We start from the raw sequence: 24,890 nt of genomic DNA, 5'->3' as shown, positions 1-24,890 counted from the left end.
TTCCTAAAGAAAGACAAGTCTTTGTTCAAATAGAAGGGATGTTAAAGTCCCACGTTAATCATCATCCAGTCCCCTTTTCATGGCTTTGCCAACTTTAAAATGTTGAGATCTTGTTGACATCGGATACTAATGCTGTATTTTCTCATTTCCTGCATTCCCACATTTCAAAATTCCACTGTTGCGAAAGTGGAGAGGAAAAAAAAGGGCGTCACAGTCTACTGAAGGAGAAAATAAGCTGTTAGTTCAACTGAATTCAAAACACTGTTTGAGATACTTAAGAAAAAAAAAACTTTATTTGTGACGTATTAACAAAACACATTACCAGATTGATTAAATCATAAGAATCACTATGATCACCTTTACAATGATGAGCAGGTGTACAAAAAAGTTATTAACAGATCTGCACTGTCACAGTCGACTGGTATGTGCCACTCACCGCCACACCCAACGACTGAGGAACATTCACTATACACAAGCAGAGAATACATCAACTTTATTATTTTTTTCATTTTTTTGTATTTTGATTTTTTTTTTCTTATTTTTCTGCCTTTTTCTCTACTGGGCAAGGGAAAGGTACGGAGGGTGAGCAAATGATATAATTTCACAATAGTGTCTGTTTGATCATCATTTCAAAGTTGAACACAAGTTAGTTTAAGGACTGATTTTCTTATCCATGAAAATCATATGGGTAAAAACAGAAAGAAAAAAAGGCATTTCATAGCATAACACAATAGCATTATGTATATCTAGAAGATTAAATTTATTTTCAACATGATAAAAAAATGTGTTTCTTTTAGGTTTTTCCACAAATTGCTGTTGCCATGTCTGTATTTACTGTATGTTTGTGTCTGTATGGAGAGGTGTGTGTATTGTCTTTGAGAATGTGTATCAGAGGTATATGTATATATTCCAATACGCATTTCCCAGTGGAAAAACATATCTATGTATATATATAGTATCTATATAGGATCTGTTTCCTTTGCTTATAACATGCAAACAGCCACTTGGTGATCTGACAGCACAGAAGTACACCTGAAGAACAGGGCAGGTGAGGAGGGAATAGTGTGCATGGGAAGGACTGAGCAGCACCTATATACCCCTATAGTGATCGGTAATATGGTGGTCTAATAAAAGGAACAGTGAGGTGAGATTTTATGACACTTTCAATCATGTTGACGCTGTTCCCATTTCTACCACACTATGTTTATACACAATATCAGTGCCAAAATTTCCCAGCAAACTTTTTCCCCCCATATTCATGTGGAGCCATAAAGCAAAAAAAGGGAAATTTTAAGGTGATGCCAGGTGAAGCCAATGAACCTTGCATTTTGTTACCTTTCAGTCACAATTTTTATTATAATAGTAATTATCATAATTTGAATTCAGCCTCCAGCCTCTTTGTACTGCATCTGAACTGTACTTCCCAGTCAGCGTTAACTGCAATACATGTGCTTGTGCAAAGGAGAAATGACTTGCCCAATAGTTTCTTTGTCTCCTACACTGTATCTACACAATGGACTACTATGACTACTATTTTTCTGACTCGCACTCCATCTTGCCTCATATCTAGCACAGCATAATCTCAGTTTCTGCTAAGCTCTCAGGCGTCTTCGCAATTCAGTGCATACAAGTCATGCGAGAGATGACAGAGCTGTCAACAATGAGCAACCAGAGGAGACATTCTGGCAGAAGCGCCTAAACTCAGCTGAAGTTGAGACAAAAAAAAAAATGTCTATGAGAGTGTGACATGTGTCTATATGTCTATGTGTCTGTATCTGTGTAAATATGCAAATACACACATGTTACTGTTGTACAGTTCATTGAAGCAAAGTGGAAAGATGTCCAACCATGTTGATTTGAGGAAACAGGAGTAGAGCGAGGAAACAGGCGGCGGGCAAGCACATCCTACAAGCACTGAAGCAGGCGAGGCAGTGGCGCAAGGCTTAAAGAACAACTATTTAACATTCAAAGACAGAAGAGGACGGATCGGAACAGAAATGAAGCGACAAGCAGCGTTCCTGCTTCCTAGCCATATAATACACTCCAATGTTAAGGGTGGCATTGGCCTTCAGTTTTGGGAGTTTCCACAAAGGGCTGCGTATTCTTTTCGTGTATTTTGAATTTATGTGTTCATGTGTGCGTATGTTTGATTTGTTGGATTGTGTGTAAGCGGCGGAGAGAAAATCGGTGTTTGTGTACAGTAATGTGTGTTTCAGACTGGGTGTGCTAATTCAGACCCCATTAACCTGTGTCATATTCCAAGAGAAGAAGCCATGTCAGGGGCTGGTTGCATCAGCTGCACGTAGGTTCCCTAGTTATGGCCGAAGTTGCCACTAATCCCATTTCAAGCATTGCTAAAATTACAAGCGGTACCACTACAGAAATCTGTCCAAACATAACCTTAAGTAAACGCTAAAAATATTAAGCAAGCAATAAAGCAGGTGCAAATGATACAAGTCACACAAATGCACTCACTAACAGTAAAGAATCTAGTTTTCTGCACGCAGCATTTTTTTTTTCTTTAGCAGTTCCCTGCTGTTTTGCAACTTGAAGAGCCACAGCCATGATTTTGAATGTTTCTGTCCATTGTCTACACATTGCACAAACACTGTGGGCTATTTTCAACTATTTAGTGTGTCATTCCTTTTCTGTTGGCATTAGATTCCATGGAATGTGAAAAATAATACGCTGAGACTCGCCTTAGGTACTGTACCTAATCTCGTTAATTGTGTCAGTGCAGTAGCTACACTATAGTGTGATGAAAATACGGCTTAAAGCAAGGACAAAATTCGATGTGTTCACTTTGATGAACAGTGCGAAACAGTTCCGAGTCTCAGCTAATGCATTTTTGTGCTATAGTCCGTTAAAAAAACAGGTAAAAAAAAAACCCAATAGAATTTCCAAAAACGAAATGATGTGCTTTAGAAAATGATTAGCCTTAAAAAATGATTGGTAGAAAGTGGACTAAAACATTCAAATACTAGCATTTTCCTTTAAAAGTCAAATGAGAATCGGCCATGTTTTATGCCAATCTAGTCCCAAAACCATCCAGTATATTGCTATTACTTATTTGCTACTCATTCTAACTTTTAATAATATCAAAAGATCTCACCTTTGAACTCGCGTCTTAATACCTACTCTATCATTGAATTTAGCGACATGCTAATTGCAAAGGAATTAGCAGTTATGAGGCCACCACTTTATACCCTAACCTGGGAACAAACTTGCGCATAGTTGGTGCAACCCAGTCCAGGTCCTCAGCCTCCACAATGTGCTATGTTACACTGAAACAGAGCTCTTTATTTGAGCGTGGTCTAACTTCTTTCAGGCACCTTGTAGTCTCAAAGGTGCTAATCCTATGCTACGCATACTATATGCTGTTGTCTTTGCTCATTTTATTATATTTTTTACGTATTTATTTTTTATAAAAGCCCACATTTTTAGATTTTCTACAACACCTCCATAATACTGAAGACAATAGCCCCGTTTATTTATTTTTTTTTAATTTTAAAGTTATTTCTTTTACTTTTTACTTACCCTTGAACTAGTCAAAAAGGAGGAGGGCCAGAGATGTCATCATAGGCAGCCTCAGTTGACAATGGTCGTTACAAATAGTACACCTTTTTTGGGTGCTATTTTTGTTGTTGTTATACAAACTGGGGGTGGGGGAAGGGGTTGGGGAAGTGGGGGTGGGCAGCAAATCACAAAGGCTAATCTAAGACAATAAATCATTTTCTGTTGTAATTTGGTCCATTCTTTCGATAAAGAGCATTTGTTTAACAAGTTCGCATGACGTTTGGAGCCAGGCCTGGTCTAATGAGGATTTGGCCACTATACAATGTCTATGCAAATATGGTGCAAGGAGGCTCCCTTGGTTCTACAATATGCATTTGGCTTATTTTTCTGGCTCTGAAATTGGGTAGTTTGTTAATAGCTTTGCTTTCATATCACCACTTCTCTAGTCATCACCGCTTTCATCTTTTCCTTTCTCCTTCTTATCTTTCTTGTCCTTCTTCTTCTTTTTCTTCTTCTTGGCGTCCTCCTTCTTGCCAAAGCTTATGAATTCACCCTTGTCATCCACAGGACCTGGGTCGTGGCGGATAGAGATGATGGCTGGAGATCCAGGAATGATGAAGGCTTCAGGTGGAATCTCTCCTGGTTTCAGGGGCTGAGGAAGGCCATAGCCTTGTCCAGCACCGTATCTGAAGTGCCAGCTGTTGCTGTTAACTCCAGCGCCCACTGGAGGTGATAGCTCTCCACCACCTTCTCCATCTACACAAGCGTGATTAAAAAATGGAAAAGAATAAAAAGGGAAAAGAAAAACAAAGAAAAGAGAATAATTCATTACATTTTATTTATTTGTTAAAGGAACTGTTTAAAATTTTAGGGAATCGATATACTTAGCATTCTAGCTGAGAGATTCTGATTAAAAAAAGGAAAAAAATATTAACTTTTTAAAAACATCACATTGTCTGGTACCCAGTTGCACCATAGAGATGCTGGTAAGCAGACTTAAATACCTTTAATCAGAGCTAGGCTAAAGCTATCCATTTGTTTCTAAAGCTTCCAAGCTAAACTATCCCAAAAGCCAACTAATGAAAAACTCAGCTAAATAAAATAAATGCAATATCACAGTCCAAAATAATTTGGAAATGTTAATGAAAGAGCAAAGTTAAATTGAAATGATAAAAAAGGAGAAAAGAGCTGAAATCAAAGCTATATAAGATATATTAAGGAAGTAAAATCTCAAATGAAAGCATCAATTGTCGAAAGAAGTGGTAAAGATGTGTAACTTGACTGATATTGACTGATATCAATTTTCCATTAATCTTTTATCAATGAGGGAATTTTGTTGGTACATTTACACATACGCGTTGCATACTCTTTCACTGCGGCCTTAACACGCAGCGATATTTTGATCATTTTGCTTGTAAGTGGTAGAAGCATGATATGATACGTTTGGCATTACAGGGTTAAATGTTGGCCTGACAATAGCCAAGATTCATATACTTTAAGGAGAGCAATGCAACCCAGTTCACTGAAGGGACAGGAGGGGACTAACCTTTAAACCACAGGGATGTTTAACTTGGCAGTGCGATTTGTATTTGGATGATGGCTGCAGCATAATCCTACTCTCATTGGAAGCCAGAGACAAGGATTCAACAGTGCATGGATGTGAAAGATTAAGAAACTCAGATTGCAAATTGACAAAAAAATAAAAAAAATGAAGAAGGGATCTATAGCCTATATTGAATAATTATTTTGAAACGTGAGAAAAGGACCCATCTATTGAGGTCAAAGGGTCATACATTTCGTAATGCAAAAAGAAAGCGGGTGCTAGATGAGATGAAGACGGAGAGAGAAGGGAGAGAGAGCGTGAATGAGAGAGAGGCAGTAAGAAAGATGGGGGTGGGCGGGTTTTGCAGACACGGCGCTCTCAGGCTCACACCAGTTCCCTCTGCGCTGACCTACTTTCAGCCTGGATAATATTTAGATCAAAAACGGGCCCCTACAAAAAGATTCTGTTTGAGTTTTCTTTGTAGGCTATTTATGACATTGCTGGAGTGCTGAAATGATTTCAACCACTGCCCCACTGGGAAGTACACTATTTTGAAAATGTGTGCTCTTCAGACGCACAGTGTCCCACAAAGTCCCCACAACGAGTCCATTGAGTATAAAAATATATAACACGTACAGGCTACAATGACAGCAGATGTAATGGTCTCTACTGAACTGGTCAGTCAGTCGCTCTGCATTATTGTGCTGTTTAACCTCAGTGAGCATATAAAGTGTATAGGCATGCTTCATATATTATTTATTATCGACTCATTGCAAGTACATTAGATATTAAATAAAGAAACTACAATGCCAGAAAGGGTCATTGTTTTTAATATAGAAGGAGTAGTCAGATAACAGACAAATAAATTATTAGTTCGAATTAGTTTCTGCTTGCAGAAGTGATCATTTAATTATTACACGTGTTTAACGTTTTATAATTAGCACATAGAAGACAATATGATGGGGAAAAAAGCCAAAATAAAACAGAAACAATGGGGTATAGCCAGGGATCAAATTGGGATTTGGCAGATGGGGGAACTGGAAGCTTGGGTGTCGCAGTGCAACGTGGGGGAAAGAATTACTTTATAATTACTTAATAATTTGTTTAGCAAGCTCAGTAGAATTTTCTTTGCATGTAGACTGCGATCAGCTGACCTGTGCTGCTAGCCCAATATTCACTGCTTTAGCCAAATGAATTCAGCAAGATTTAAGGTGATATTTAATGGGGCAATGAGGAATTATTATATTATAAAATTATTATAGAATTATAGAATTATAAAAGGTCGATTCAGTGAGTGAATCTAATCGGCATCATCATCTTAAATATACATTTCTGTGTGCTATGCTTATTGTGGTATAAGCTAGTAATAGCACCCTAGACGTAACCAGCCCAGCATAGTGCATCACTATATCAACTATATGTTTTACCGATGTATAAAATGAATTAAGGTATAACATGTAAGATTCAAGTTTCTAGTCTATAAAATTTAACTTGCTGAGCAGTCCTTTGAAAATGATCTCCTTTCCTCTCTTTCTTACATGTTTCTCCATCTCTGACAGTGTCACACATTAACGTTTTATTTTCTCTCCGTGGGAAATACCGCAATTATCTGATGGATGCATTTTGTGACAAACTGTGCAGAAAGAGTTTGTTTGTTTGCTGATATTTGTTGAGCTGTTTGAAAAGATACATTCGAGTTTATGCTCCCTCCTGTTCGGCAGCTAGTTAAGCACCTCTACCAACTTTACGTCTGCGCCGTGAACGCATCACAGGGAAGAGAAAGGAAAAAGGGATGTGTTGAAAGTGTAAGCGCGCTGTGGGATATCATTATTTTCTTACCACTGAGCAAATACCTCCAGGCTGTCACTGAAAGCAATGCTAGTCTGCAGCGCATGAAAATGAACTCATTCAATAGTAATAAGCATTAACCTGCCTATCAGATTTTATAAGTCGCCAACTGTGGGAGCTGGACTGCTGTTCTAGATCCTTCCAGGCCACATTAACACCTGGGTATGCAGAGTAATCTGGTTGACCTTTTTCCTTAAAATTCACCCAACTTTCTGCATTTTTTTTGTTTCTTTGCTTAAATAACCAGCTAGTAATTATTTAGTGTCAGATGTTATTATCTCACATTAACATTAGTGGGCTTACTACTAATAAACTCTAATGCCAGTCGTTTTAGGATTAGGATTATACCATTTGACGGTCTGTTAGCATATGTTTAATCTGTGCTCAACAAAGTCCGATTTAACTGATTCCATTGCTAAAGTGAGAAAGTCCACTTCTCATGTGGAGAAGAAAGAACATACTTTAAGTAATAAAATATGAAAAGATAGCTGCTCAAATGCACGAAAAACTGCGGGAGAAAATATAGTGCACTTTACTGCTCTATACATAGTATACAGTTCATTTTTATGTAACAGACACACCATTTCCTGTTACCTGATAAGTCCTCTTAAAGGAAGGGGATTTTTTTTTGCTTAGATTTTGGGAGTTCTGAGTAATATTGTCTTATCTAATAGTTAAATGTTCACAAAGGGTCTTTCCACATTTTACATTTCATTTTTACAGGTTAATGTATGTAAACGTGCAATGTGAAAACACAGTATTAAAATTAATTTGGGGCAAGCGTTATAACCTGCAGTTTATTTTTCACCATAAAATTACACGTGACACAGTAGTTTGGACAGTAGTGGTGACACAGTAGTTGAGAACAAGCCATTAAAAGGTCATTAAAATTTCAACCTGGGGTTTTTGAACAAGCAGTGAGCATATTTGGATCAATGGATATAAAGATATCAGTTGTCAAATATCAAAACTCAAGCATAAACTCTTAGAAGGTCTATACCTCACACCAAACCATATTATTTGTTAGATAACTACACTAAAAATACTCCAGAAGGTACCAGAGAGACTTCCAGTTCAGTGACTCAAATTAGCTGAGGTAAAGCTTAGCGTCTACCTATCAGTCAAAGGGGCCATGGGCCTAATAATACATAGTGTTAAGCCTTTAAGCAATTTAAACAGGTAATCTCAATATATTAAAACTCACTCAAGAGTTCCCATAAAGGCCAAAACATTTCTGGTCTCCATGGAGGCTGTAAAAATATTTATTTCTGCTGTCTGGCAATTTAACATTGGGAGGGAGGGATTGGCTTAACCTTTGAGCGAGGGCTGCTTAATTTTATTACTTAAATGTTGCTACTTGCGTTGGTGGAAACATCTGGATCTATAATCTGTAGTAAATAAATGTTTGGATGATCTTTAGATTTTCTACAATTTTAATTTTGATTTGTAACCATGTTACCATTACCTGCTTAGAGTAGCAAATGTGTGTGGATACAGTATACACAGAGCAGAGGTCAAAAAGTTTGTATTTCTCTGCATGATGTACAAAGTACAATATCCACTGACACAGCACACCGAAACAAATGGGTATCGCCTTAGTGTCTTGGAACATTCTAGGGCTTCATGCACTGCTTGAAAAAATCCAGACCTCTGGCATTGTTCATTTAAAAAACAACCCACGTTTTAATTCAGACATTTCCTGTTTAGGTGTATATAAGCTCTTCATGTCACAGAGTGCAATATTTTAAAGAGCTTTGCTGCCTTTGTGCTGCTGTTTATCTGACATGCCACAGCCAGTGTTTCTTTTTAACAGCCTATACTTCACAGCAAATGGATTACACTGTAACTGCTAGTGAGCAGGGCAGTATAGCGAGGAGCATGTTGTGGCACCTGATGTGAAAATAGAAGGGTGTCGGAAGCCTCATTTGGTGTAACCTACATTTAAAATAGGCTACTCCGAGACACGGTTCCATCTGAAATGAATCCCTCTGATGGTTTGTGGCACACTGAAATGCGACAGTCACAGTGCTCGTACATATATGTGACATGTACCACATGTATTCTGCATAGGATGCATAAACCTTGCTTTTCCACCTGATATCCTCTAAAATGCCTTTTCTTTCTTTCTTAAAACCATGGTTTTTCCAAGTCCCCTTCCCCTTTACTCCTCTGTTTTTTTGTCTCTAAATATTCCATTCAGAGATATGACCGGTTGCTATGGAAACTGCCTTCGCCCACTCCCTGCTGATGGAGGGTGCGGCTGCTGCAGCAATCTCTCAGTTAGACAGTGTTGCCAGGCAACAGGTCACATGGTGTTCCCTAGCAACACCACTACTGCAGGAACCTGCCAATCCTCTTAACCTTTCTCTCTCTGTTTCTCCATCCCCCCACACCTCGCTCTTTTTCCCTCCATCCCCCTGTACGTCTCCTCTGTTCATCTTCTAATCACAGTTTCTTTAAATGTTGCCACATCTTTCTTTTTTTTATGGCACTTTCTTGTTTGTGATAACAGCACATCTCCCCCTCTGGCATCAGACAAATGTCTCCTCATCTGCACCAAGGGTCACTTACATAAACACAGTTTTGAAGGTGCCACATTTAGATGCATCACAGCATGTCGGAAGACTTCATTGTGATAAATCGCAGCAAAGATTTCTGGCACAACCTCACCTACTTCCAAGGTGCATGGAGAGGATGAAAGAATTAACAATGCAGGAACTCCAGCAACACTTGATGGAAGATGAACAACTTTAATAATTGGTCAATTATTAATAATTGGTCAATTATTAAAGGCTCCATTGTGATAACAGTTTGCTACGGATGTGAAAATGTGTCACAATAAAGGATGACGTGTAACAGAGAGGATAAACCTGTCTGTGCTATTGCACTAAGCCACTCCTAAAAATGTATTTCCTAATGCATCAGCAACAACTGGAAGGACCGCAGTATGCTGAGCACACCGCTTAAAGATAATATTTGAGACAATATTTGAGTCTTTATAGGGGCAGAGTTGGCCAGATGGTTTCCATCTGCTGTAAGTAAAAAAATTGCACATTTTTTGCTGCACTCTGGCAGAGGGGAATACACTAGAACTGGGAAATGATGCAGCTGGTATCTCAAACAATTTCCCAATTTCCTTTTATACAGAGAGAAAAAAAAATCTTTATTTATACATGTTTACTGACAGGCAGTAAAATCACATTCTTTCCCTGGTTTGCCAAGTGATTTACTGTGATGCTACTCTTCACTCTCAAGTGTCTGCGTATGTCCTAATTCCTGAAGCCAGACAGAAAATCAATGAATGGAAGCAGGGGTGGAAGAATAGGGGGACGGTTCAGTGCTGAAACATGGTTTTGAAATCTTGCTTACCAAAGTCTTCCAGCCTCTGTGCCCTTGTAAAGTTCCACACACAAACTTTTAAGCATGAGCTCTAAGACACACTTTCTGTAAAGCACAGGTCTATGAGTCCAGCTTTCTTCACACATCCGTTGTGTTGCAACATTTTTCAGCACTGTCACCCACTCACTAACTCATTCTTATAAGAGACAGCTGCCTTTTCTGATTTCTAGCTCTTGCCTGCTGCTGTTGTGGAAAGTGACAATATTTTAGGTATGAAAGTGCTCTGCATAAGGGTCCAACGGCTCTGGTGGCTATCTGACTATGCATGTTGCTTGGCCTATGGAACTCTGCATACATGCTAATTTGTTTGTTTGCTGACAGTTACATGATGAGACAAATGTCAATTACTTATTTATGGTAAATATTAATGGTGGATAAAAAAGTTATAGTAGTTATAGGGTGCTGGTTTAGCTGAGTGGGTGAGCAGGTGACTGGCTGGGTTCAAGTCTGACCCGCGGCCTTTTGCTGCATGTCTTCCCCTCTCTCTCTCTCCCCGCTTTCCTGTCTATCTACACTGTCTCTATCCAATAAAGCTTAAAAGGCCAAAATAATGATCTTACAAAAAAAGTTGCAGGTAGAAATCGAACACGGGCAAAAGAAGAACCTGTCAAATTTAAAACAAAATCTTTAAAATTTTGGAATAAAGTGTTGACCTTGGCAGTGGGCTTCACTGTTCAGCTGCCCTTCAAGTTATATCATGATGTAAGGACAAAAACAGCTTCTCATCCATCAAAAAGTAGAACTTTTTCCTTTGCTTTATTTTATTGTTTTCTATTTTATTTCATTTCATTTTATTTTGTTATATTGTGTTTTGGATTTTTAGTCTACTTTTTCTTGGGACACTTTTTTCTAATGTACAGTACTTTGGTCAACACTGTTGTTTTAAATGTGTTATATAAATCAACTTGACCTTGACCTAGATGGTTTAACCCAAATTATATTTTGGGTATCTGAACTATTTCTAGCTAAATATTCTGAACTACATCTAGCTAACACAAAATCAGTTTTAAAAAACCTTCATCCTGTATCCTGATTCCTACATTTCCACTCACCTGCAGCACTAGATACAGTGGGCCAGTTCTGAACCAGCATGCCCTGGGCTCCCTGCATCACAGAGGACTCCTCCATGTGGACGGAACTGAAAAGCAATCACATTTAGCAAAGTCAGTGAAAAATTTGCAAACATTCAAATATTTAAAAATAGGACACGTTTTCCTTAACATTCGGAGATTTTGTTATGAAATTCAAATGATTGTTGGTGCAGACCCTGGAATCCATCCACAACTGAGCAATTTAAAATAATAGTCTAATAAGATGACATTTCTGTTTAATATAAGGCAAATTAAGTGGTATTCAAATAGCTTAAAAACTTTCAAACAGCAATACTGATTATTTTAGACCTTGACAGTGGCTTTCTGGCTCTCCAGAAAGAGAGGTTGTGGATAAATTCATGTGGTCTTGTTGCAAGTGGGTACAGCCCCCCACCCCACCCCCACTTTAAAAAAACAAAAACAAACCCAAACCATCCCACCCTTCAGGCTGGGATGATCATACCTGTGCTTTGCCTCCTATGACAGAATATCTAAAGGCTCAGGGCTTTTGTAATACATTTAAATTGGTCTAGGAATAGCTATGAAGAAAGACGGAGCACATATAAGAATGAGCGACTTTTCACAGAATAGAAATATGCTTACTGACGACTACTGTAGGACTACATGAAGTGCTCTTTAAACTTTGCTGCTTATAATGGAAACTGAAAATAGCTGTTCTGTCCCAGATAACCAGCTGTTTTATGTGGTTGTGTTTGTGGTTGAAGTTGACCAGGATTAAGAACCGCTAAAACAGTGCGCACCAGTATACACTATAACTACACTAAAATACTATAACTATGCCCAAACACCTTGCTACTTGAAAACAGTGCCACTTGCAAAGAATAACAAAGGTGCACTGCAAGTCTTCATTTTCATTCATTTTGGAGCTTCTATGTAAAATATGACTTGACACATTTCTGCACTTGTAATCGTTCCATAGCTTTTGAAATTTATAAGCATAATGAACTATCATGATCCATGCTCAGTGTTTTGAATAGTAATTGAATATGTCTAAATTACTTTGATATCACAATACAATAATGCATAAAATGCATATGTTTCATTGTGTGCTTTTAAAAAAAGTAATTCAACACTTTAAGTGACAAATACTTTCATATTCACTTTGAAATAATAGCATAATGTAGGTTAATGTAGTTGTTACATGTTTATACAAATACATAAGAATACTACTGATGGCAATAGTATATAGAGAGCTTTTCAAATATAGAGCTTTTTAAAAAGATCAGTTAAACCAGTGAAAAAGTCATTTAACAGTCTATCAATCAAATTTTTTACTAATTACAGATTTAGTACAGTGTGAGACTTTCTATTTTGTTTTGCCATCATTTTTGGGTGTGCTAGCTTTTCATCTTCTGATCTTTGCTTCACCTTGTGTGTGTTAGCAGGGGCTGAGCTATAAGAAGCACAGTAGGTGAAGTGAAGACAGCAAAACTATTTAAGTTAAAGAGCACTTGCTACTTTTCTACAAGTGCAATAAGCCTACCGACAAATGTTAATCCGTTTGCAACCAAGGATGAGCAGATGTCGATCCCAGATGTCTGAAAATCAGGCCAGAATATCAGCATTTCTAAATCAGCCAACCTGAATCTGCCAGCAGTAACAAGGTTGCTAGAAGTTCTCCTTCTGATGGTAGGAAAGCTAATTCTGGCCAGTGCCCTAGCAACCCCCAAACAAGAGGAAGAGATCTGGATTTCACCTACACTGGCAGCTAGAGAGAAAGACTAACAAGGGTACAATTAGGTGCAAAAATAGGAATTTAACTCAGTTCTGAGAAAGAAAAACAATTATTTTAGGGGATTTTATGGGGAAATAAATGACATTTGTCCAATTTTCTGAGTGAGTGAGCAAACCTGCCCCTTTCCATCCTGGTCTCCAGTTTTTATGCTAAGGGAAGCCAACTGACAGCTTGCTGTATAGCTTTATCTTTACCATGCTGACACCGTGATGTGAAAACAATCACATTTGAGGAAATGCATTTGGCAGAAAGTCAAAATATTTGACTAAATATGAGTGTGTGAGCTTATATAAAACTGCCACACCCACCCTAGCAAAAAATCTTTTCCCTCATCCATTTGTTATAAATATATAGTTAATTGTTGTTGACTAGGTTTTCTACAGCACATTAATACTATCATCTGCAACCTGCATTATCTTGATTTTCCCATGAAGAAAAAATGACCAGGTGTATTCTAAGCAGTTTGATGTATACGAATATGACACAGAAAGTACTGATGTATTGCACTTCTGTCTACACTCAGAATATGGGTCAACAGTGCTGGTGTTACATGGTGTGTGATACATTACAGCACGCCTGTGTTGCGGCTAAGTGTTGATGTGAGCCATCTCTGTGTCTCTGTGTGTTTTACAGTCACTGTCATTTAAGAAGTGGCAGCGGCAAATTGCAGTGATGATTTATCTGAATCCATGTCATGTAACGGTGACTTGATGACAGAGTGCACATGATCCATACAAATTAACACTAATATCCAATTAAATCAACTTAGACTAAGAAGATGACTTCACAAATGAGCTCTAAGCACTGGTACCATGAAAATTGGGAGAATTTTGCAGAAAGCATAGGCATGTGAATAGTAAACACATTAATTCCTGATGTCCCTGCTGTTTTTAGATCAACTTATGGGGAAATAAATGACATTTTCTGACATAATCATGGGAAAACTTAAGTTTTGTTTTGGGTAGAATTTTTTCTAATCGTTGGTGCTTTTTTCTACGATCCTCTTCATTTCAGTATTCTCTGATTTGCAGCTAATGACACTGCTTAAAGTGTAGTGCTTTATTAATTAGATATATGTAGGTGGGAATATTCGAATATTCATGAAAGTGCAAGCACACTAAAATCACAGCAATCTATTGTTGACACAATACCTAGGAGAGGTTTCAAGCCCAAATCTTAGAAATCATGATTTTAGGAGAGGATAATCACAGCTAGAGTACTACAGTGTTTGTAGACTTAAAACAATTAAAATGTTTTAGTTTAATATGTCTTTGGAGGTGTTGTTTTGTGTGGATTTGGTCTAGCAATAAGAAGTGGAAAAACTTAGAGATGTAAAAAAACATCATCTTTGCACAATAATATGTGATACACAGAGAAATGCAAATGCATGCATGGGGTGGTGGTGAGGGGCAGTTGTACATGCAGACACTGAAGCACATGTGCATGTGATAATCTAGGAAATGTCATCATCTGCCTGTTTGTCCTTCATGCTTCCAGCTTAAAGACTGCAAGTGAGGGAGTGATGCTCAGAATGTAGATGACCTATATAGTATTTCACTGCAGAGGACCACGGCTATGAATCCAGTGACCGAACCGCAAAGGCCTTTTCCCAAAGGGAGTGGTTGAGGTTAAAGGTTCAAACAAATGCTTAGGCGCCACTCACAGTCATTTCTGAAAAGCTACAGCATTAGTGTTGCAGTAGCTTTTTGAATCATTTCCATAGCGGTGTAGGGATAAATGTAACTGTAACATGTGAATAAATCATTTGCTTGGGGAATCGTATATGTTATAGCTGCGAGAGCAAAATGAGGGGTCTCTCTAATGGTGCAGACTAGATGGCGGCAGGATGAGCAGAGTGGAAAGGTGGAACCTTTTTTGAGATGATAAAAAGTTGCACAAGACTTTAACGTGGAAAATGCTTACCTCTGCACCCCTGCCCTCAAAGATGCAGAATATCTCCAGTCAGCATTCGGGGCTTTGGGCTGAGCGAGCAAGAGGGAGAGAGAGGTAAAAGAAAATGAAGGAGAGAGAGGTAGAGACAGAGAGGGAGGATGAAGAGAGTAAGTTTAGCTTGATCTCATACTGTGCAGAGCCATGGCCTCATCAATTAATCATGATACGCATCCCAGCTCTGGACGTGATAGGAACACTGCAGTTGTGTCACTGATTGCAAGCACAAACAAACACACGCGCTTATGCACGCACGCGCGCACACACACAAACACACACACACACGAAAGGACTTTAAAAGGGACAATGACTGCAAGCCATATTGACAGCTTCTGGACAGTCTCTCATTCCACTGCTCTGTAAATGTGTGAGCTGGGAGAGTAATGCCCTTTAAAGGAATACTATGATGACAGTACAGACTGATGCGTATGTGTTTGTGTGTCACTGGAGTAAATCTGTCTGCTCCTGATGAACCTAGCTGAGTGCTTCAAATTCCCAGCAGCCCTCTGGTAAATAATTGCCTTTAAACTCCAATAAAAAAAGAGAGACCAGCCACATCCAATATCTCTGGCCTACATTGGTCCTTGCTATATTAAGATACGGCTATCTCAGCTATCAACACATAGTATTTATAAAAGTATTTCCTCTTTACTTGTGCTCCTTTTCTGAATATCTCATCTAAAACATTAAATTATCATTAATCAATGGTAACTGTATGGGCACATTTTAATAGTACATAGCACATTCTGTACTTGCACTGAAAACCTGATAAACAACATTCCACATGAGCACGGAAATTTAAAAAGTATTGGTGAAGTTCAGATCTTGAGGCTATTCACCATTGAAAGCCTGCTAGGACTTCCAGAAATAAGTGGAAGTCCTAATAGGACTTTGGTCATTGTAGATTTCACTGATGAATCTGCATTTAAGTTCAAAGAACATCCCCCTCTTTGCAATATAAATGGCATAGAAGGGGCAAGTCATTGTTTTAATGAGCTAATGCTTCACAGCCATTAATTATCTTTCATAATCATGTTCTTCATGAGTAGGCACATGCACAACGCTGAATTTTTTTAAAAAAAAAGCTGTGTTTAAGAAACAAACCTGCGCTGGCAGCAGCAAGTGTCCCAGATAAAGAAAGCACATCATGTTCCTTAGTTCATATCAGGGAGGAGTATTTTTTGCTGGTAGACCCAGCCCATTTGAGTAAATTTAATTTGCAAGGCCAATGAACACAGTGTGGAGGTTAATTTCATTTACACTGCTACACTTGTCTTGATCAGATTTCTTTTTAAAATAACTAATTTACCAGAGACTGCCACCTGCTAATTAAGACAGGGAACTCGTGGAAAATCCAAACCTTCAACATCATATAAATTAAAAACAACAACAACAACAAAAAAGCAAAAAACTAAAAATAACTAAAAAATGAATATTTGCATCATCAGCAAGCATTAGTGATAAAAGCAGAATATGTCACCCCAAACTTTTTTGCAAGAGTCATTTAAGACATAATCTAAATGACTTTAGAATAACTTTAACATAAACACAAATGCAAATAATGTGCTCAGGAAATCACATAAGTCAAACCCTTGATTTTAATATTGCCAGTTAAAAAGCTCTATTATTAAATGAGGTTAACTCATTAATGATTCTCTCTTTTTTTTAAAAAAATAACCCAGAAGTCATAAATGCAATACAGCCATAAAAATAAACCTCAAAACTAACCATAAGCAGAAATCAAGTCAGGAAAGCCCAACTGCTCCTATGTCACTGCCTTACTCAGTCACACACAACAAAAACACAGACAAATCAAAACTGCATGCAAAGAGGGTGAGCAAGTAGTAGGAATGATACACGACCTGTTCCTGGTGTAGACGTGATGACAATCTCAAGGTGAAACACAAATCTCTGAATCATCAGAAATAACATAGGACCCTTGAAAAGCATCACAACTGACACTAATTCGGTGTGAGTGCTGAGCTAGGCTACACTGAGTGCAAGTGGGAACTAAACAAAGACACTGAAGCTTGCAGGGATTCAGTTCAGTTCAGGAGAGGGTAAAAACCTGACGTGCAACATGTCATCTCCCTGCAGCAACAAAGTGACAGTGAAAGAGAATATGGTAACACTGTACACTGGCACAATATTGGAATGAAAAGTCTTGTTTGGCATGTTTAAAAGTGCCTAATACTGCTTACACCTTGGTCAAATTCAAGACACTTTTTAAAACTTAAAGGTTCCTGACCTTCCAGCTATGCGGACAAAAGGTAAAAATAAAAAATTCATGACCCACCTCTGGGCAGATTTGGAGGGAGGCATCGGGCATGCTCAGTCTGCGTACAAATCCACTTCCACTGGTGAAAAAGCGGTCGGCACCGCTGCCCCAGGTGCCGCTGATGGGTCGTCCTGTGTTGTAGAACATGAAAGTGTCACTGCCAGACGTGGCAGTCAGGCAGGTCTTGTAGCAGTAAGTCTTCGTTAGGGAGCCATTCCCACGTACTTCGATGTAGTGAGGCTCCACTTTTAGGTCTCTCCGAAGCACCACATTGTTATTAGGCTGGCCTGGAGCTCCACTGCTGCCACCTCCGCCAGCACTCACGCTGCTGTTCCCACCATCTGGAGGGGGTTTCTGTGACACACAGCATGGGGAACAGGACCCAGGCTGGGTGCAGTAGGCGTGGCAGCGGACGATAGCCAGCACCACCACAGTGACCAGGAAAACAAAGGTCGTGGCACTCAAAGCTACGGTCAAGTAGACGGTCACTTTGGACAAAGGGATTGGGCCTTGAGGTCGCATTATCCTCTTGGGATCAGACACCACTTTTGGTGGCACCTCCATGACTGCCACGTTAATAGTAGCGGTGGAGGAAAGAGCAGGCTGGCCATGATCCTTTACAAGAACAGTTAGAGTGAAGGAGGTGGAGTTGTCTTCCAAGATCCTCCGAGTGGTCCTGATCTCCCCGTTGTGTTCGTGCACCTTGAACAAGTCCGGGTCAGTGGCTGTCTCCAGCACATACCCCAGCCAAGCATTTGGACCAGCGTCTGCATCGTATGCCACCACTTTGGTCACCAGGACACCAGGTTCGGCATTCTTTTGTACCGTCTCCAAGGAGCGCGTGCCATTGCCAGGGGGGTTGACTATCAGTGGTGCATGGTCATTCTGATCCATTATATAGATGTAGACTGTGGCGACGCGGCTAAGCGGAGGAATGCCCCCATCTTGGGCTTTGACCTGGAAGTGAAACTCTCTCAGTGACTCATAGTCAAAGGCTCGCAGGGCATAAGCCTCCCCTGTATCGGCCTTCACAGACACATATGAGGTGACAGGAATGCCGTGGTTGTTGTCATTGAGCACTGTGTAGGTGATGCGTGCGTTCTCTTTGATGTCGGCATCTCGAGCTTTCACAGTACACAAAGAGGCCCCGGGGGCATTGTTCTCAGCCACATAGACTGTATATGAGGTCTGTTCAAATCGTGGAGGGTTGTCATTAACATCTGCCACATCCACCTGTATAGTCTTCTGGGAGGATAGGGGAGGATTTCCTCCATCTGTGGCACTCAGAGTGACATTGTAGGCATCAGTGGTCTCACGGTCCAGAAAGGCTGAGGTAACCAGAGTGTAATAGTTTCTGAATGACTTGATCTTGAATGGAAGGCCTGCTGGGATCTCCAAGTTCACCTGCTTGTTAGCTCCAGAGTCTCGATCAGTAACACTAATTAGGGCCACAACTGTGTCTGCACGGGCATCCTCCCTCACGGGGCTCGACAGAGATGACAACACTATCTGAGGGATGTTGTCATTCACATCCACAACCTCTACTACCACCTTACAGTGTGCTGCCACAGCACCGGGGCCCCTGTCCATTGCCTGAATGTACATCTCATAGGAGTTAGTCTCTTCATAATCAACATTGTTTCTCACTCTTATCTCTCCTGTATTAGTGTCCATGCTGAACATCTGTCTCACTCTCTCCGGGGTGTAGCTGCTGAAGGAGTAATAAATCTCCCCATTTGTGCCCTCATCCAGGTCAGTTGCATTCAGTTTGATCACCAGGGTGTCTTTGGGGGAGTTTTCTAACACTTTCACTTTGTACACTGAGCTGTCAAATGAGGGAATATTGTCATTTGAGTCCAGTACCCGGACACTGATTTTAGTCGTCCCTGTTTTTTCCGGCGTCCCACCGTCCACAGCACTTAGAATTAATTGATGGTAAGGCGTCTGCTCGCGATCAAGGGGCTTTTTGAGCACAAGCTCGATGTGCTTTGTATTTAGAGAGGGTTTGTTAGAAACCAGCGCGAAATGGTCGTTTGTGCTAAGCTGATACATGCGAACAGAATTTGACCCAGTATCTGGATCTTGAGCGTTTTCAATTGGGTAACGAGACCCCGGCAAAGCAGACTCTATTATTTCCAATTGATACTCGTCTCTGGGGAACTGCGGCGCATTGTCGTTGGCATCTACAATCTCCACCTCGACGTGGTGCACTTCAGTGGGGTTTTCAATCAGCACCTCTAGATTAATGAGGCAGGTGCTGGATAAATCGCACAGTGCCTCCCTGTCAATCCTTTCATTGACAAGCAATTTCCCATTTTTGGGGTTGACAATCACATTGCGTTTGCCGCTGTTGGAGGTTACCTTGATTTTTCGGGTGGCGAGCTTTCGAATATCCAGCCCCAAGTCATGCGCCAGATCACCAACCAGTGCCCCATTTTCTAGTTCTTCTGTAATCGAATATCTTAACTGTCCAAATGAAAGGCCACAAAATAATGAAAATATCACAAAATAAAAAGGCACATTATTCCCTATCCGGTCGCACAGCCCAGCCACAGCCATTGCAAGCTCACAGGATCCGCAGACGGATTAAATGCAGCCTTCCGCCTTTTTAGCTTGCAGTATCTCGCATCCCAGCACCTCATTAAGGTGGGCTAATTGGTCTCCCGGTAAATGAAACAGAAGCGGCTCATCCACTGTGATACCCGGCTGAAGCGAATCCTCTCCAGCGCATCCATATTACCTTTGTCCGTGAGGCGCTTTTTTTGTCTCCAATGCGCGCTGCTGACGGGTGTGTTTCCCTGTTGCTGGAGCCGTTAGATAATCAAGGCAGGCGAAGTTTTACCTTATGGAATCGGAAAAGACCGCTGTCCCTTTCAAAATAAAATTATAAGCGGTCTGTGCCTAAGTTTGCTTGCACTAGAAGAGGAGAAAAAATTACTTAACCAATCCAATGTGTGGGATTCTGTTAAGCGCTGAAATAAAAGGAAAAAGGTCACAGCTTGTCAAGGATTTCAGTAATTCCTTGCTTACAAAAAATTTGTAAAATTTTGAACTATTATGAATAATACTTTGTTCATAATCACATAAACATTTGTGATACGTCACTTAACTATCACCATTTTAAATAGTTATTTTAGTATTGATTAAAGACTTATGTGAGACGTGATGCTTGAACTGTATTACATTTTTAGTGCCTCATGTTGTATGACATGATTAAAAAGTATTATGTTTATGTATTTAATTTAGTTTAATAAATGGAATTATGAACCAAGCACTACGGATCAAATATATACACAGTATGTTCTGTGCAAAAAAAGATAAAGCAGTACCAGTCTGTTCATATTAGGTTTATTTTGAATGGATAACCGGAACTCATAAAATTCAATGTAGGTGACTTGACCTTGGAAGGACACTATCCGCCCTAGCGCGCACTCAGATTTCAGCTCTCTCCTCTCCGCTGTGGCGCAGCTCCCCGCTTCCCCCTCCACCCATTTCTCTCCTCTCATCCCCCCATTGCGATGTCGGTGTAAGGTCTGTGAGCTAACCACATATTAAAGCACCTCCAGAAAAAAAAAAGAATGGCGACCACACAAAAAGACCACATAAATATTTGGCGTATGCATCCAGTCTCACCAGACTTTCATCCAGTAATTAAAATTAGCTGTGCAGCATGTGGCAAAATATTAATCGTAGACTTACAGGGAATTGATGATATAACGTGAATATTTAGTTAAAATGTTTTATTTGGCAGATTCTCTTGGATTCACTATTGCGCAAGAAGTGAGGGGCGGTGGTAATGAATGGATCCGCCGAAACTCTCAGTGTAATAAAATACAAATGTGGGGAAACGTGTTCACAAACACAGACACATGTCCTGGAACTGGCTCATGTTTGTCGTCCTTTGTCTGCTCCGAAGTCGCAAGGATGGTTAATTTGCCAGTGGCGATTCTGCAGCGCAGCCTACCGCATGGCGATCATTTAGGCAAGGCACAGCAGCAAGAAAGCATTGTACTGACAATCACAAGCTCTTCTCCACATGGATCACTGTCAGAGGCAGACCTCAGACTGTCAGGTCACATAATCGTATTAAAGAAGCCCCATAAAGGACCCCATAAAGCAGAAGTCGCATTCCTTGTATGAAACATGATATACGATATACGGGTGAATGATGACAAAATGATGACAATATATATATATATATATATATATATATATATATATATATATATATATATATATATATACAGTGGGGCAAAAAAGTATTTAGTCAGCCACCGATTGTGCAAGTTCCCCCACTTAAAATGATGACAGAGGTCAGTAATTTGCACCAGAGGTACACTTCAACTGTGAGAGACAGAATGTGAAAAAAAAATCCATGAATTCACATGGTAGGATTTGTAAAGAATTTATTTGTAAATCAGGGTGGAAAATAAGTATTTGGTCACCTCAAACAAGGAAAATCCCTGGCTCTCACAGACCTGTAACGTCTTCTGTAAGAAGCTTTTCTGTCCCCCACTCGTTACCTGTATGAATGGCACCTGTTTGACCTCATCATCTGTATAAAAGACACCTGTCCACAGCCTCAACCAGTCAGACTCCAAACTCCGCCATGGCCAAGCCCAAAGAGCTTTCGAAGGACACCAGGAAAAGAATTGTAGACCTGCACCAGACTGGGAAGAGTGAATCTACAATAGGCAAGCAGCTTGGTGTGAAAAAATCAACTGTGGGAGCAATCATCAGAAAATGGAAGACATACAAGACCACTGATAATCTCCCTCGATCTGGGGCTCCACGCAAGATCTCATCCCGTGGGGTCAAAATGATCATGAGAACGGTGAGCAAAGATCCCAGAACCACACGGGGGGACCTGGTGAATGACCTGCAGAGAGCTGGGACCAAAGTAACAAAGGTCACCATCAGTAACACACTACAACGGCAGGGAATCAAATCCCGCAGTGCCAGACGTGTTCCGCTGCTGAAGCCAGTGCATGTCCAGGCCCGTCTGAAGTTTGCCAGAGAGCACATGGATGATACAGCAGAGGATTGGGAGAATGTCATGTGGTCAGATGAAACCAAAGTAGAACTTTTTGGTATAAACTCAACTCGTCGTGTTTGGAGGAAGAAGAATACTGAGTTGCATCCCAAGAACACCATACCTACTGTGAAGCATGGGGGTGGAAACATCATGCTATGGGGCTGTTTTTCTGCCAAGGGGACAGGACGACTGATCCTGTGTTAAGGACAGAATGAATGGGGCCAAGTATCGTGAGATTTTGAGCCAAAACCTCCTTCCATCAGTGAGAACTTTGAAGATGAAACGAGGCTGGGTCTTCCAACATGACAATGATCCAAAACACACCGCCCGGGCAACAAAGGAGTGGCTCCGTAAGAAGCATTTGAAAGTCCTGGAGTGGCCTAGCCAGTCTCCAGACCTCAACCCCATAGAAAATCTGTGGCAGGAGTTGAAAGTCCGTGTTGCTCGGCGACAGCCCCAAAACATCACTGCTCTTGAGAAGATCTGCATGGAGGAATGGGCCAAAATACCAGCTACTGTGTGTGCAAACCTGGTAAAGACCTATAGTAAACGTTTGACCTCTGTTATTGCCAACAAAGGTTATGTTACAAAGTATTGAGTTGTATTTTTGTTATTGACCAAATGCTTATTTTCCACCCTGATTTACGAATAAATTCTTTACAAATCCTACCATGTGAATTCATGGATTTTTTTTTTTTCACATTCTGTCTCTCACAGTTGAAGTGTACCTCTGGTGCAAATTACTGACCTCTGTCATCATTTTAAGTGGGGGAACTTGCACAATCGGTGGCTGACTAAATACTTTTTTGCCCCACTGTATATATATATATATATATATATATCAAATCAAAATAAAATCAATTTATTTATATAGCACTTTTCACAGGATAAAAACCACAAAGTGCTTCACAGTAATATAAAACAGAATACATTAATAATCAAACATACAGCACAAATCTAATTAAAAGCCCATCTAAATAAATGAGACTTAAGCTGCTTTTTAAAAGAATAAATACAATCAAGGCAACGTAATGATGGAGGGAGAGCATTCCACAACCACCTCTAGTCTTAAAATGAGTTCGTGGGACTACCAACAGCCTTTGATGAGATGATCTCAGGCTGTGAGAGGGAGCGTCGGGTTCTAAAAGATCAGAAATATAGGCAGGGGCATCACAATTCAAAGCTTTAAAAGTCAGTACCAAGATTTTAAAATGAATTCTAAAATGTACTGGAAGCCAGTGTAATGAACGTAACACTGGTGTAATGTGCTCTCTTTTTCGTGTTTTAGTTAAAAGCCTTGCAGCAGCATTCTGGACTAACTGGAGACGGTCAAGATTCCTTTTGCCCAAACAAAGAAAAAGACTGTTACAATAATCTAAGCGAGATGAAATAAAAGCACGAATAACCATTTCTAACTCGGATTTAGACAGCAAAGTTCGCAGTTTGGAGATGTTTCTTAGCTGAAAAAGGCAATTCCTAATAAACTGGCGAGAGTGTTGTTGTAGGGACATGGCAGAATCAAAGATCACACCAAGGTACCTGAGGCTCAGGTGAACAGATGAGCCAAGAGAACCAAGATGCTGTTTGATTAGAGATATCTAATGTGTGTGTGTGTGTGTGTGTGTGTGTGTGTGTGTGTGTGTGTGTGTGTGTGTGTGTGTGTGTGTGTGTGTGTGTGCGTGTGTGTGAAAGGGGGTTGGGGGTACTAAAGGAGCAACGGGAACCATGACGGAGGTTTGCTAGGTCAGTAACCATGGCTTGCAGTAGAGCCAAAACATAACACCTCTCACACTATGAATACAAAGGAAGCTCTACTGATTACACATTATGAAGCTCAGAGCTTTATGGTGAATAACAAGGAAGAGTAATAGCAATTTGAGGTGAAAGCTAGCAAACCACTGGAAAAAAAGAGTGACTTGTATCATTTCAATGTAAAAGGGCAGCATTTTGTTTCTGATTAAGCTAACGTCTGGGAAATCGTTCCAAATCAGACAAGCAAAGTCGGTCACAACAGCTGGCAAGGCTGTCCTGATAGCCTTAAGCAGAATAGATCACTGGATGAATGCATCCAATGGAGGAAAGCCATAATGGCTCCTTTGGCTATTTATGCACAGTTAGCTGGACCACTAGAATGTGTTGCAATAATATTCAAAGTTTTATCAGTATTTCTGCAACAAAACATCACTTTAATGTCAATGCCATATGCTACTGAGATATCATGAATCACCACATAGCTGAAGTAAAGAAAAAATGAGGAGAAAATAGGTTAAAACAGCCATCGATGTGTTTTTATTTAGTACACCGAAGATATTTTGCTACTTGCACGAAGCTGTTTCCCATCCTGCCCTAGAATTAGCATGCCTTTAGTCCCTAATTTAGATTTTTACAAGCTATTAAATTTCATCTTGGTGCTAATGCAGGGTTATGATAGTGAAAAACAACAGGCACAAAAGAATTAAAGGTTTACAATATTA

At 40.0% G+C, this 24,890-nt stretch overlaps 1 protein-coding gene across 2 annotated transcripts; it reads right to left on the bottom strand.

Annotated features, from left to right (window-relative positions):
* Nucleotides 1-264: 264 nt before the first annotated feature.
* Nucleotides 265-20,214, bottom strand: LOC146509578 (protocadherin alpha-C2-like). Of its 2 annotated transcripts, XM_085174987.1 has the most exons (4): nt 17,400-20,214; nt 15,077-15,135; nt 11,359-11,444; nt 265-4,272 (listed from the first exon to the last, which is right to left on the bottom strand). In XM_085174987.1, the coding sequence occupies exons 1-4, from the start codon at nt 19,938-19,940 to the stop codon at nt 3,959-3,961; spliced, it is 3,000 nt and encodes a 999-aa protein (XP_085031113.1). In that variant the 5' UTR covers nt 19,941-20,214; the 3' UTR covers nt 265-3,958. The 2 variants fall into 2 exon arrangements, with proteins under 2 accessions (XP_085031113.1, XP_085031114.1); XM_085174988.1 differs by lacking the exon at nt 15,077-15,135 and having other exon boundaries at nt 4,139-4,272.
* Between the last annotated feature and the right edge of the window lie 4,676 nt (nt 20,215-24,890).

This window comes from Neolamprologus multifasciatus, chromosome 10 (assembly GCF_963576455.1).
Source record: "Neolamprologus multifasciatus chromosome 10, fNeoMul1.2, whole genome shotgun sequence".
Taxonomy (NCBI): Eukaryota; Metazoa; Chordata; class Actinopteri; order Cichliformes; family Cichlidae; genus Neolamprologus; species Neolamprologus multifasciatus.
Note: the sequence above shows the minus strand (reverse complement) of the source record. Positions and strands in the feature narration are given on the sequence as shown.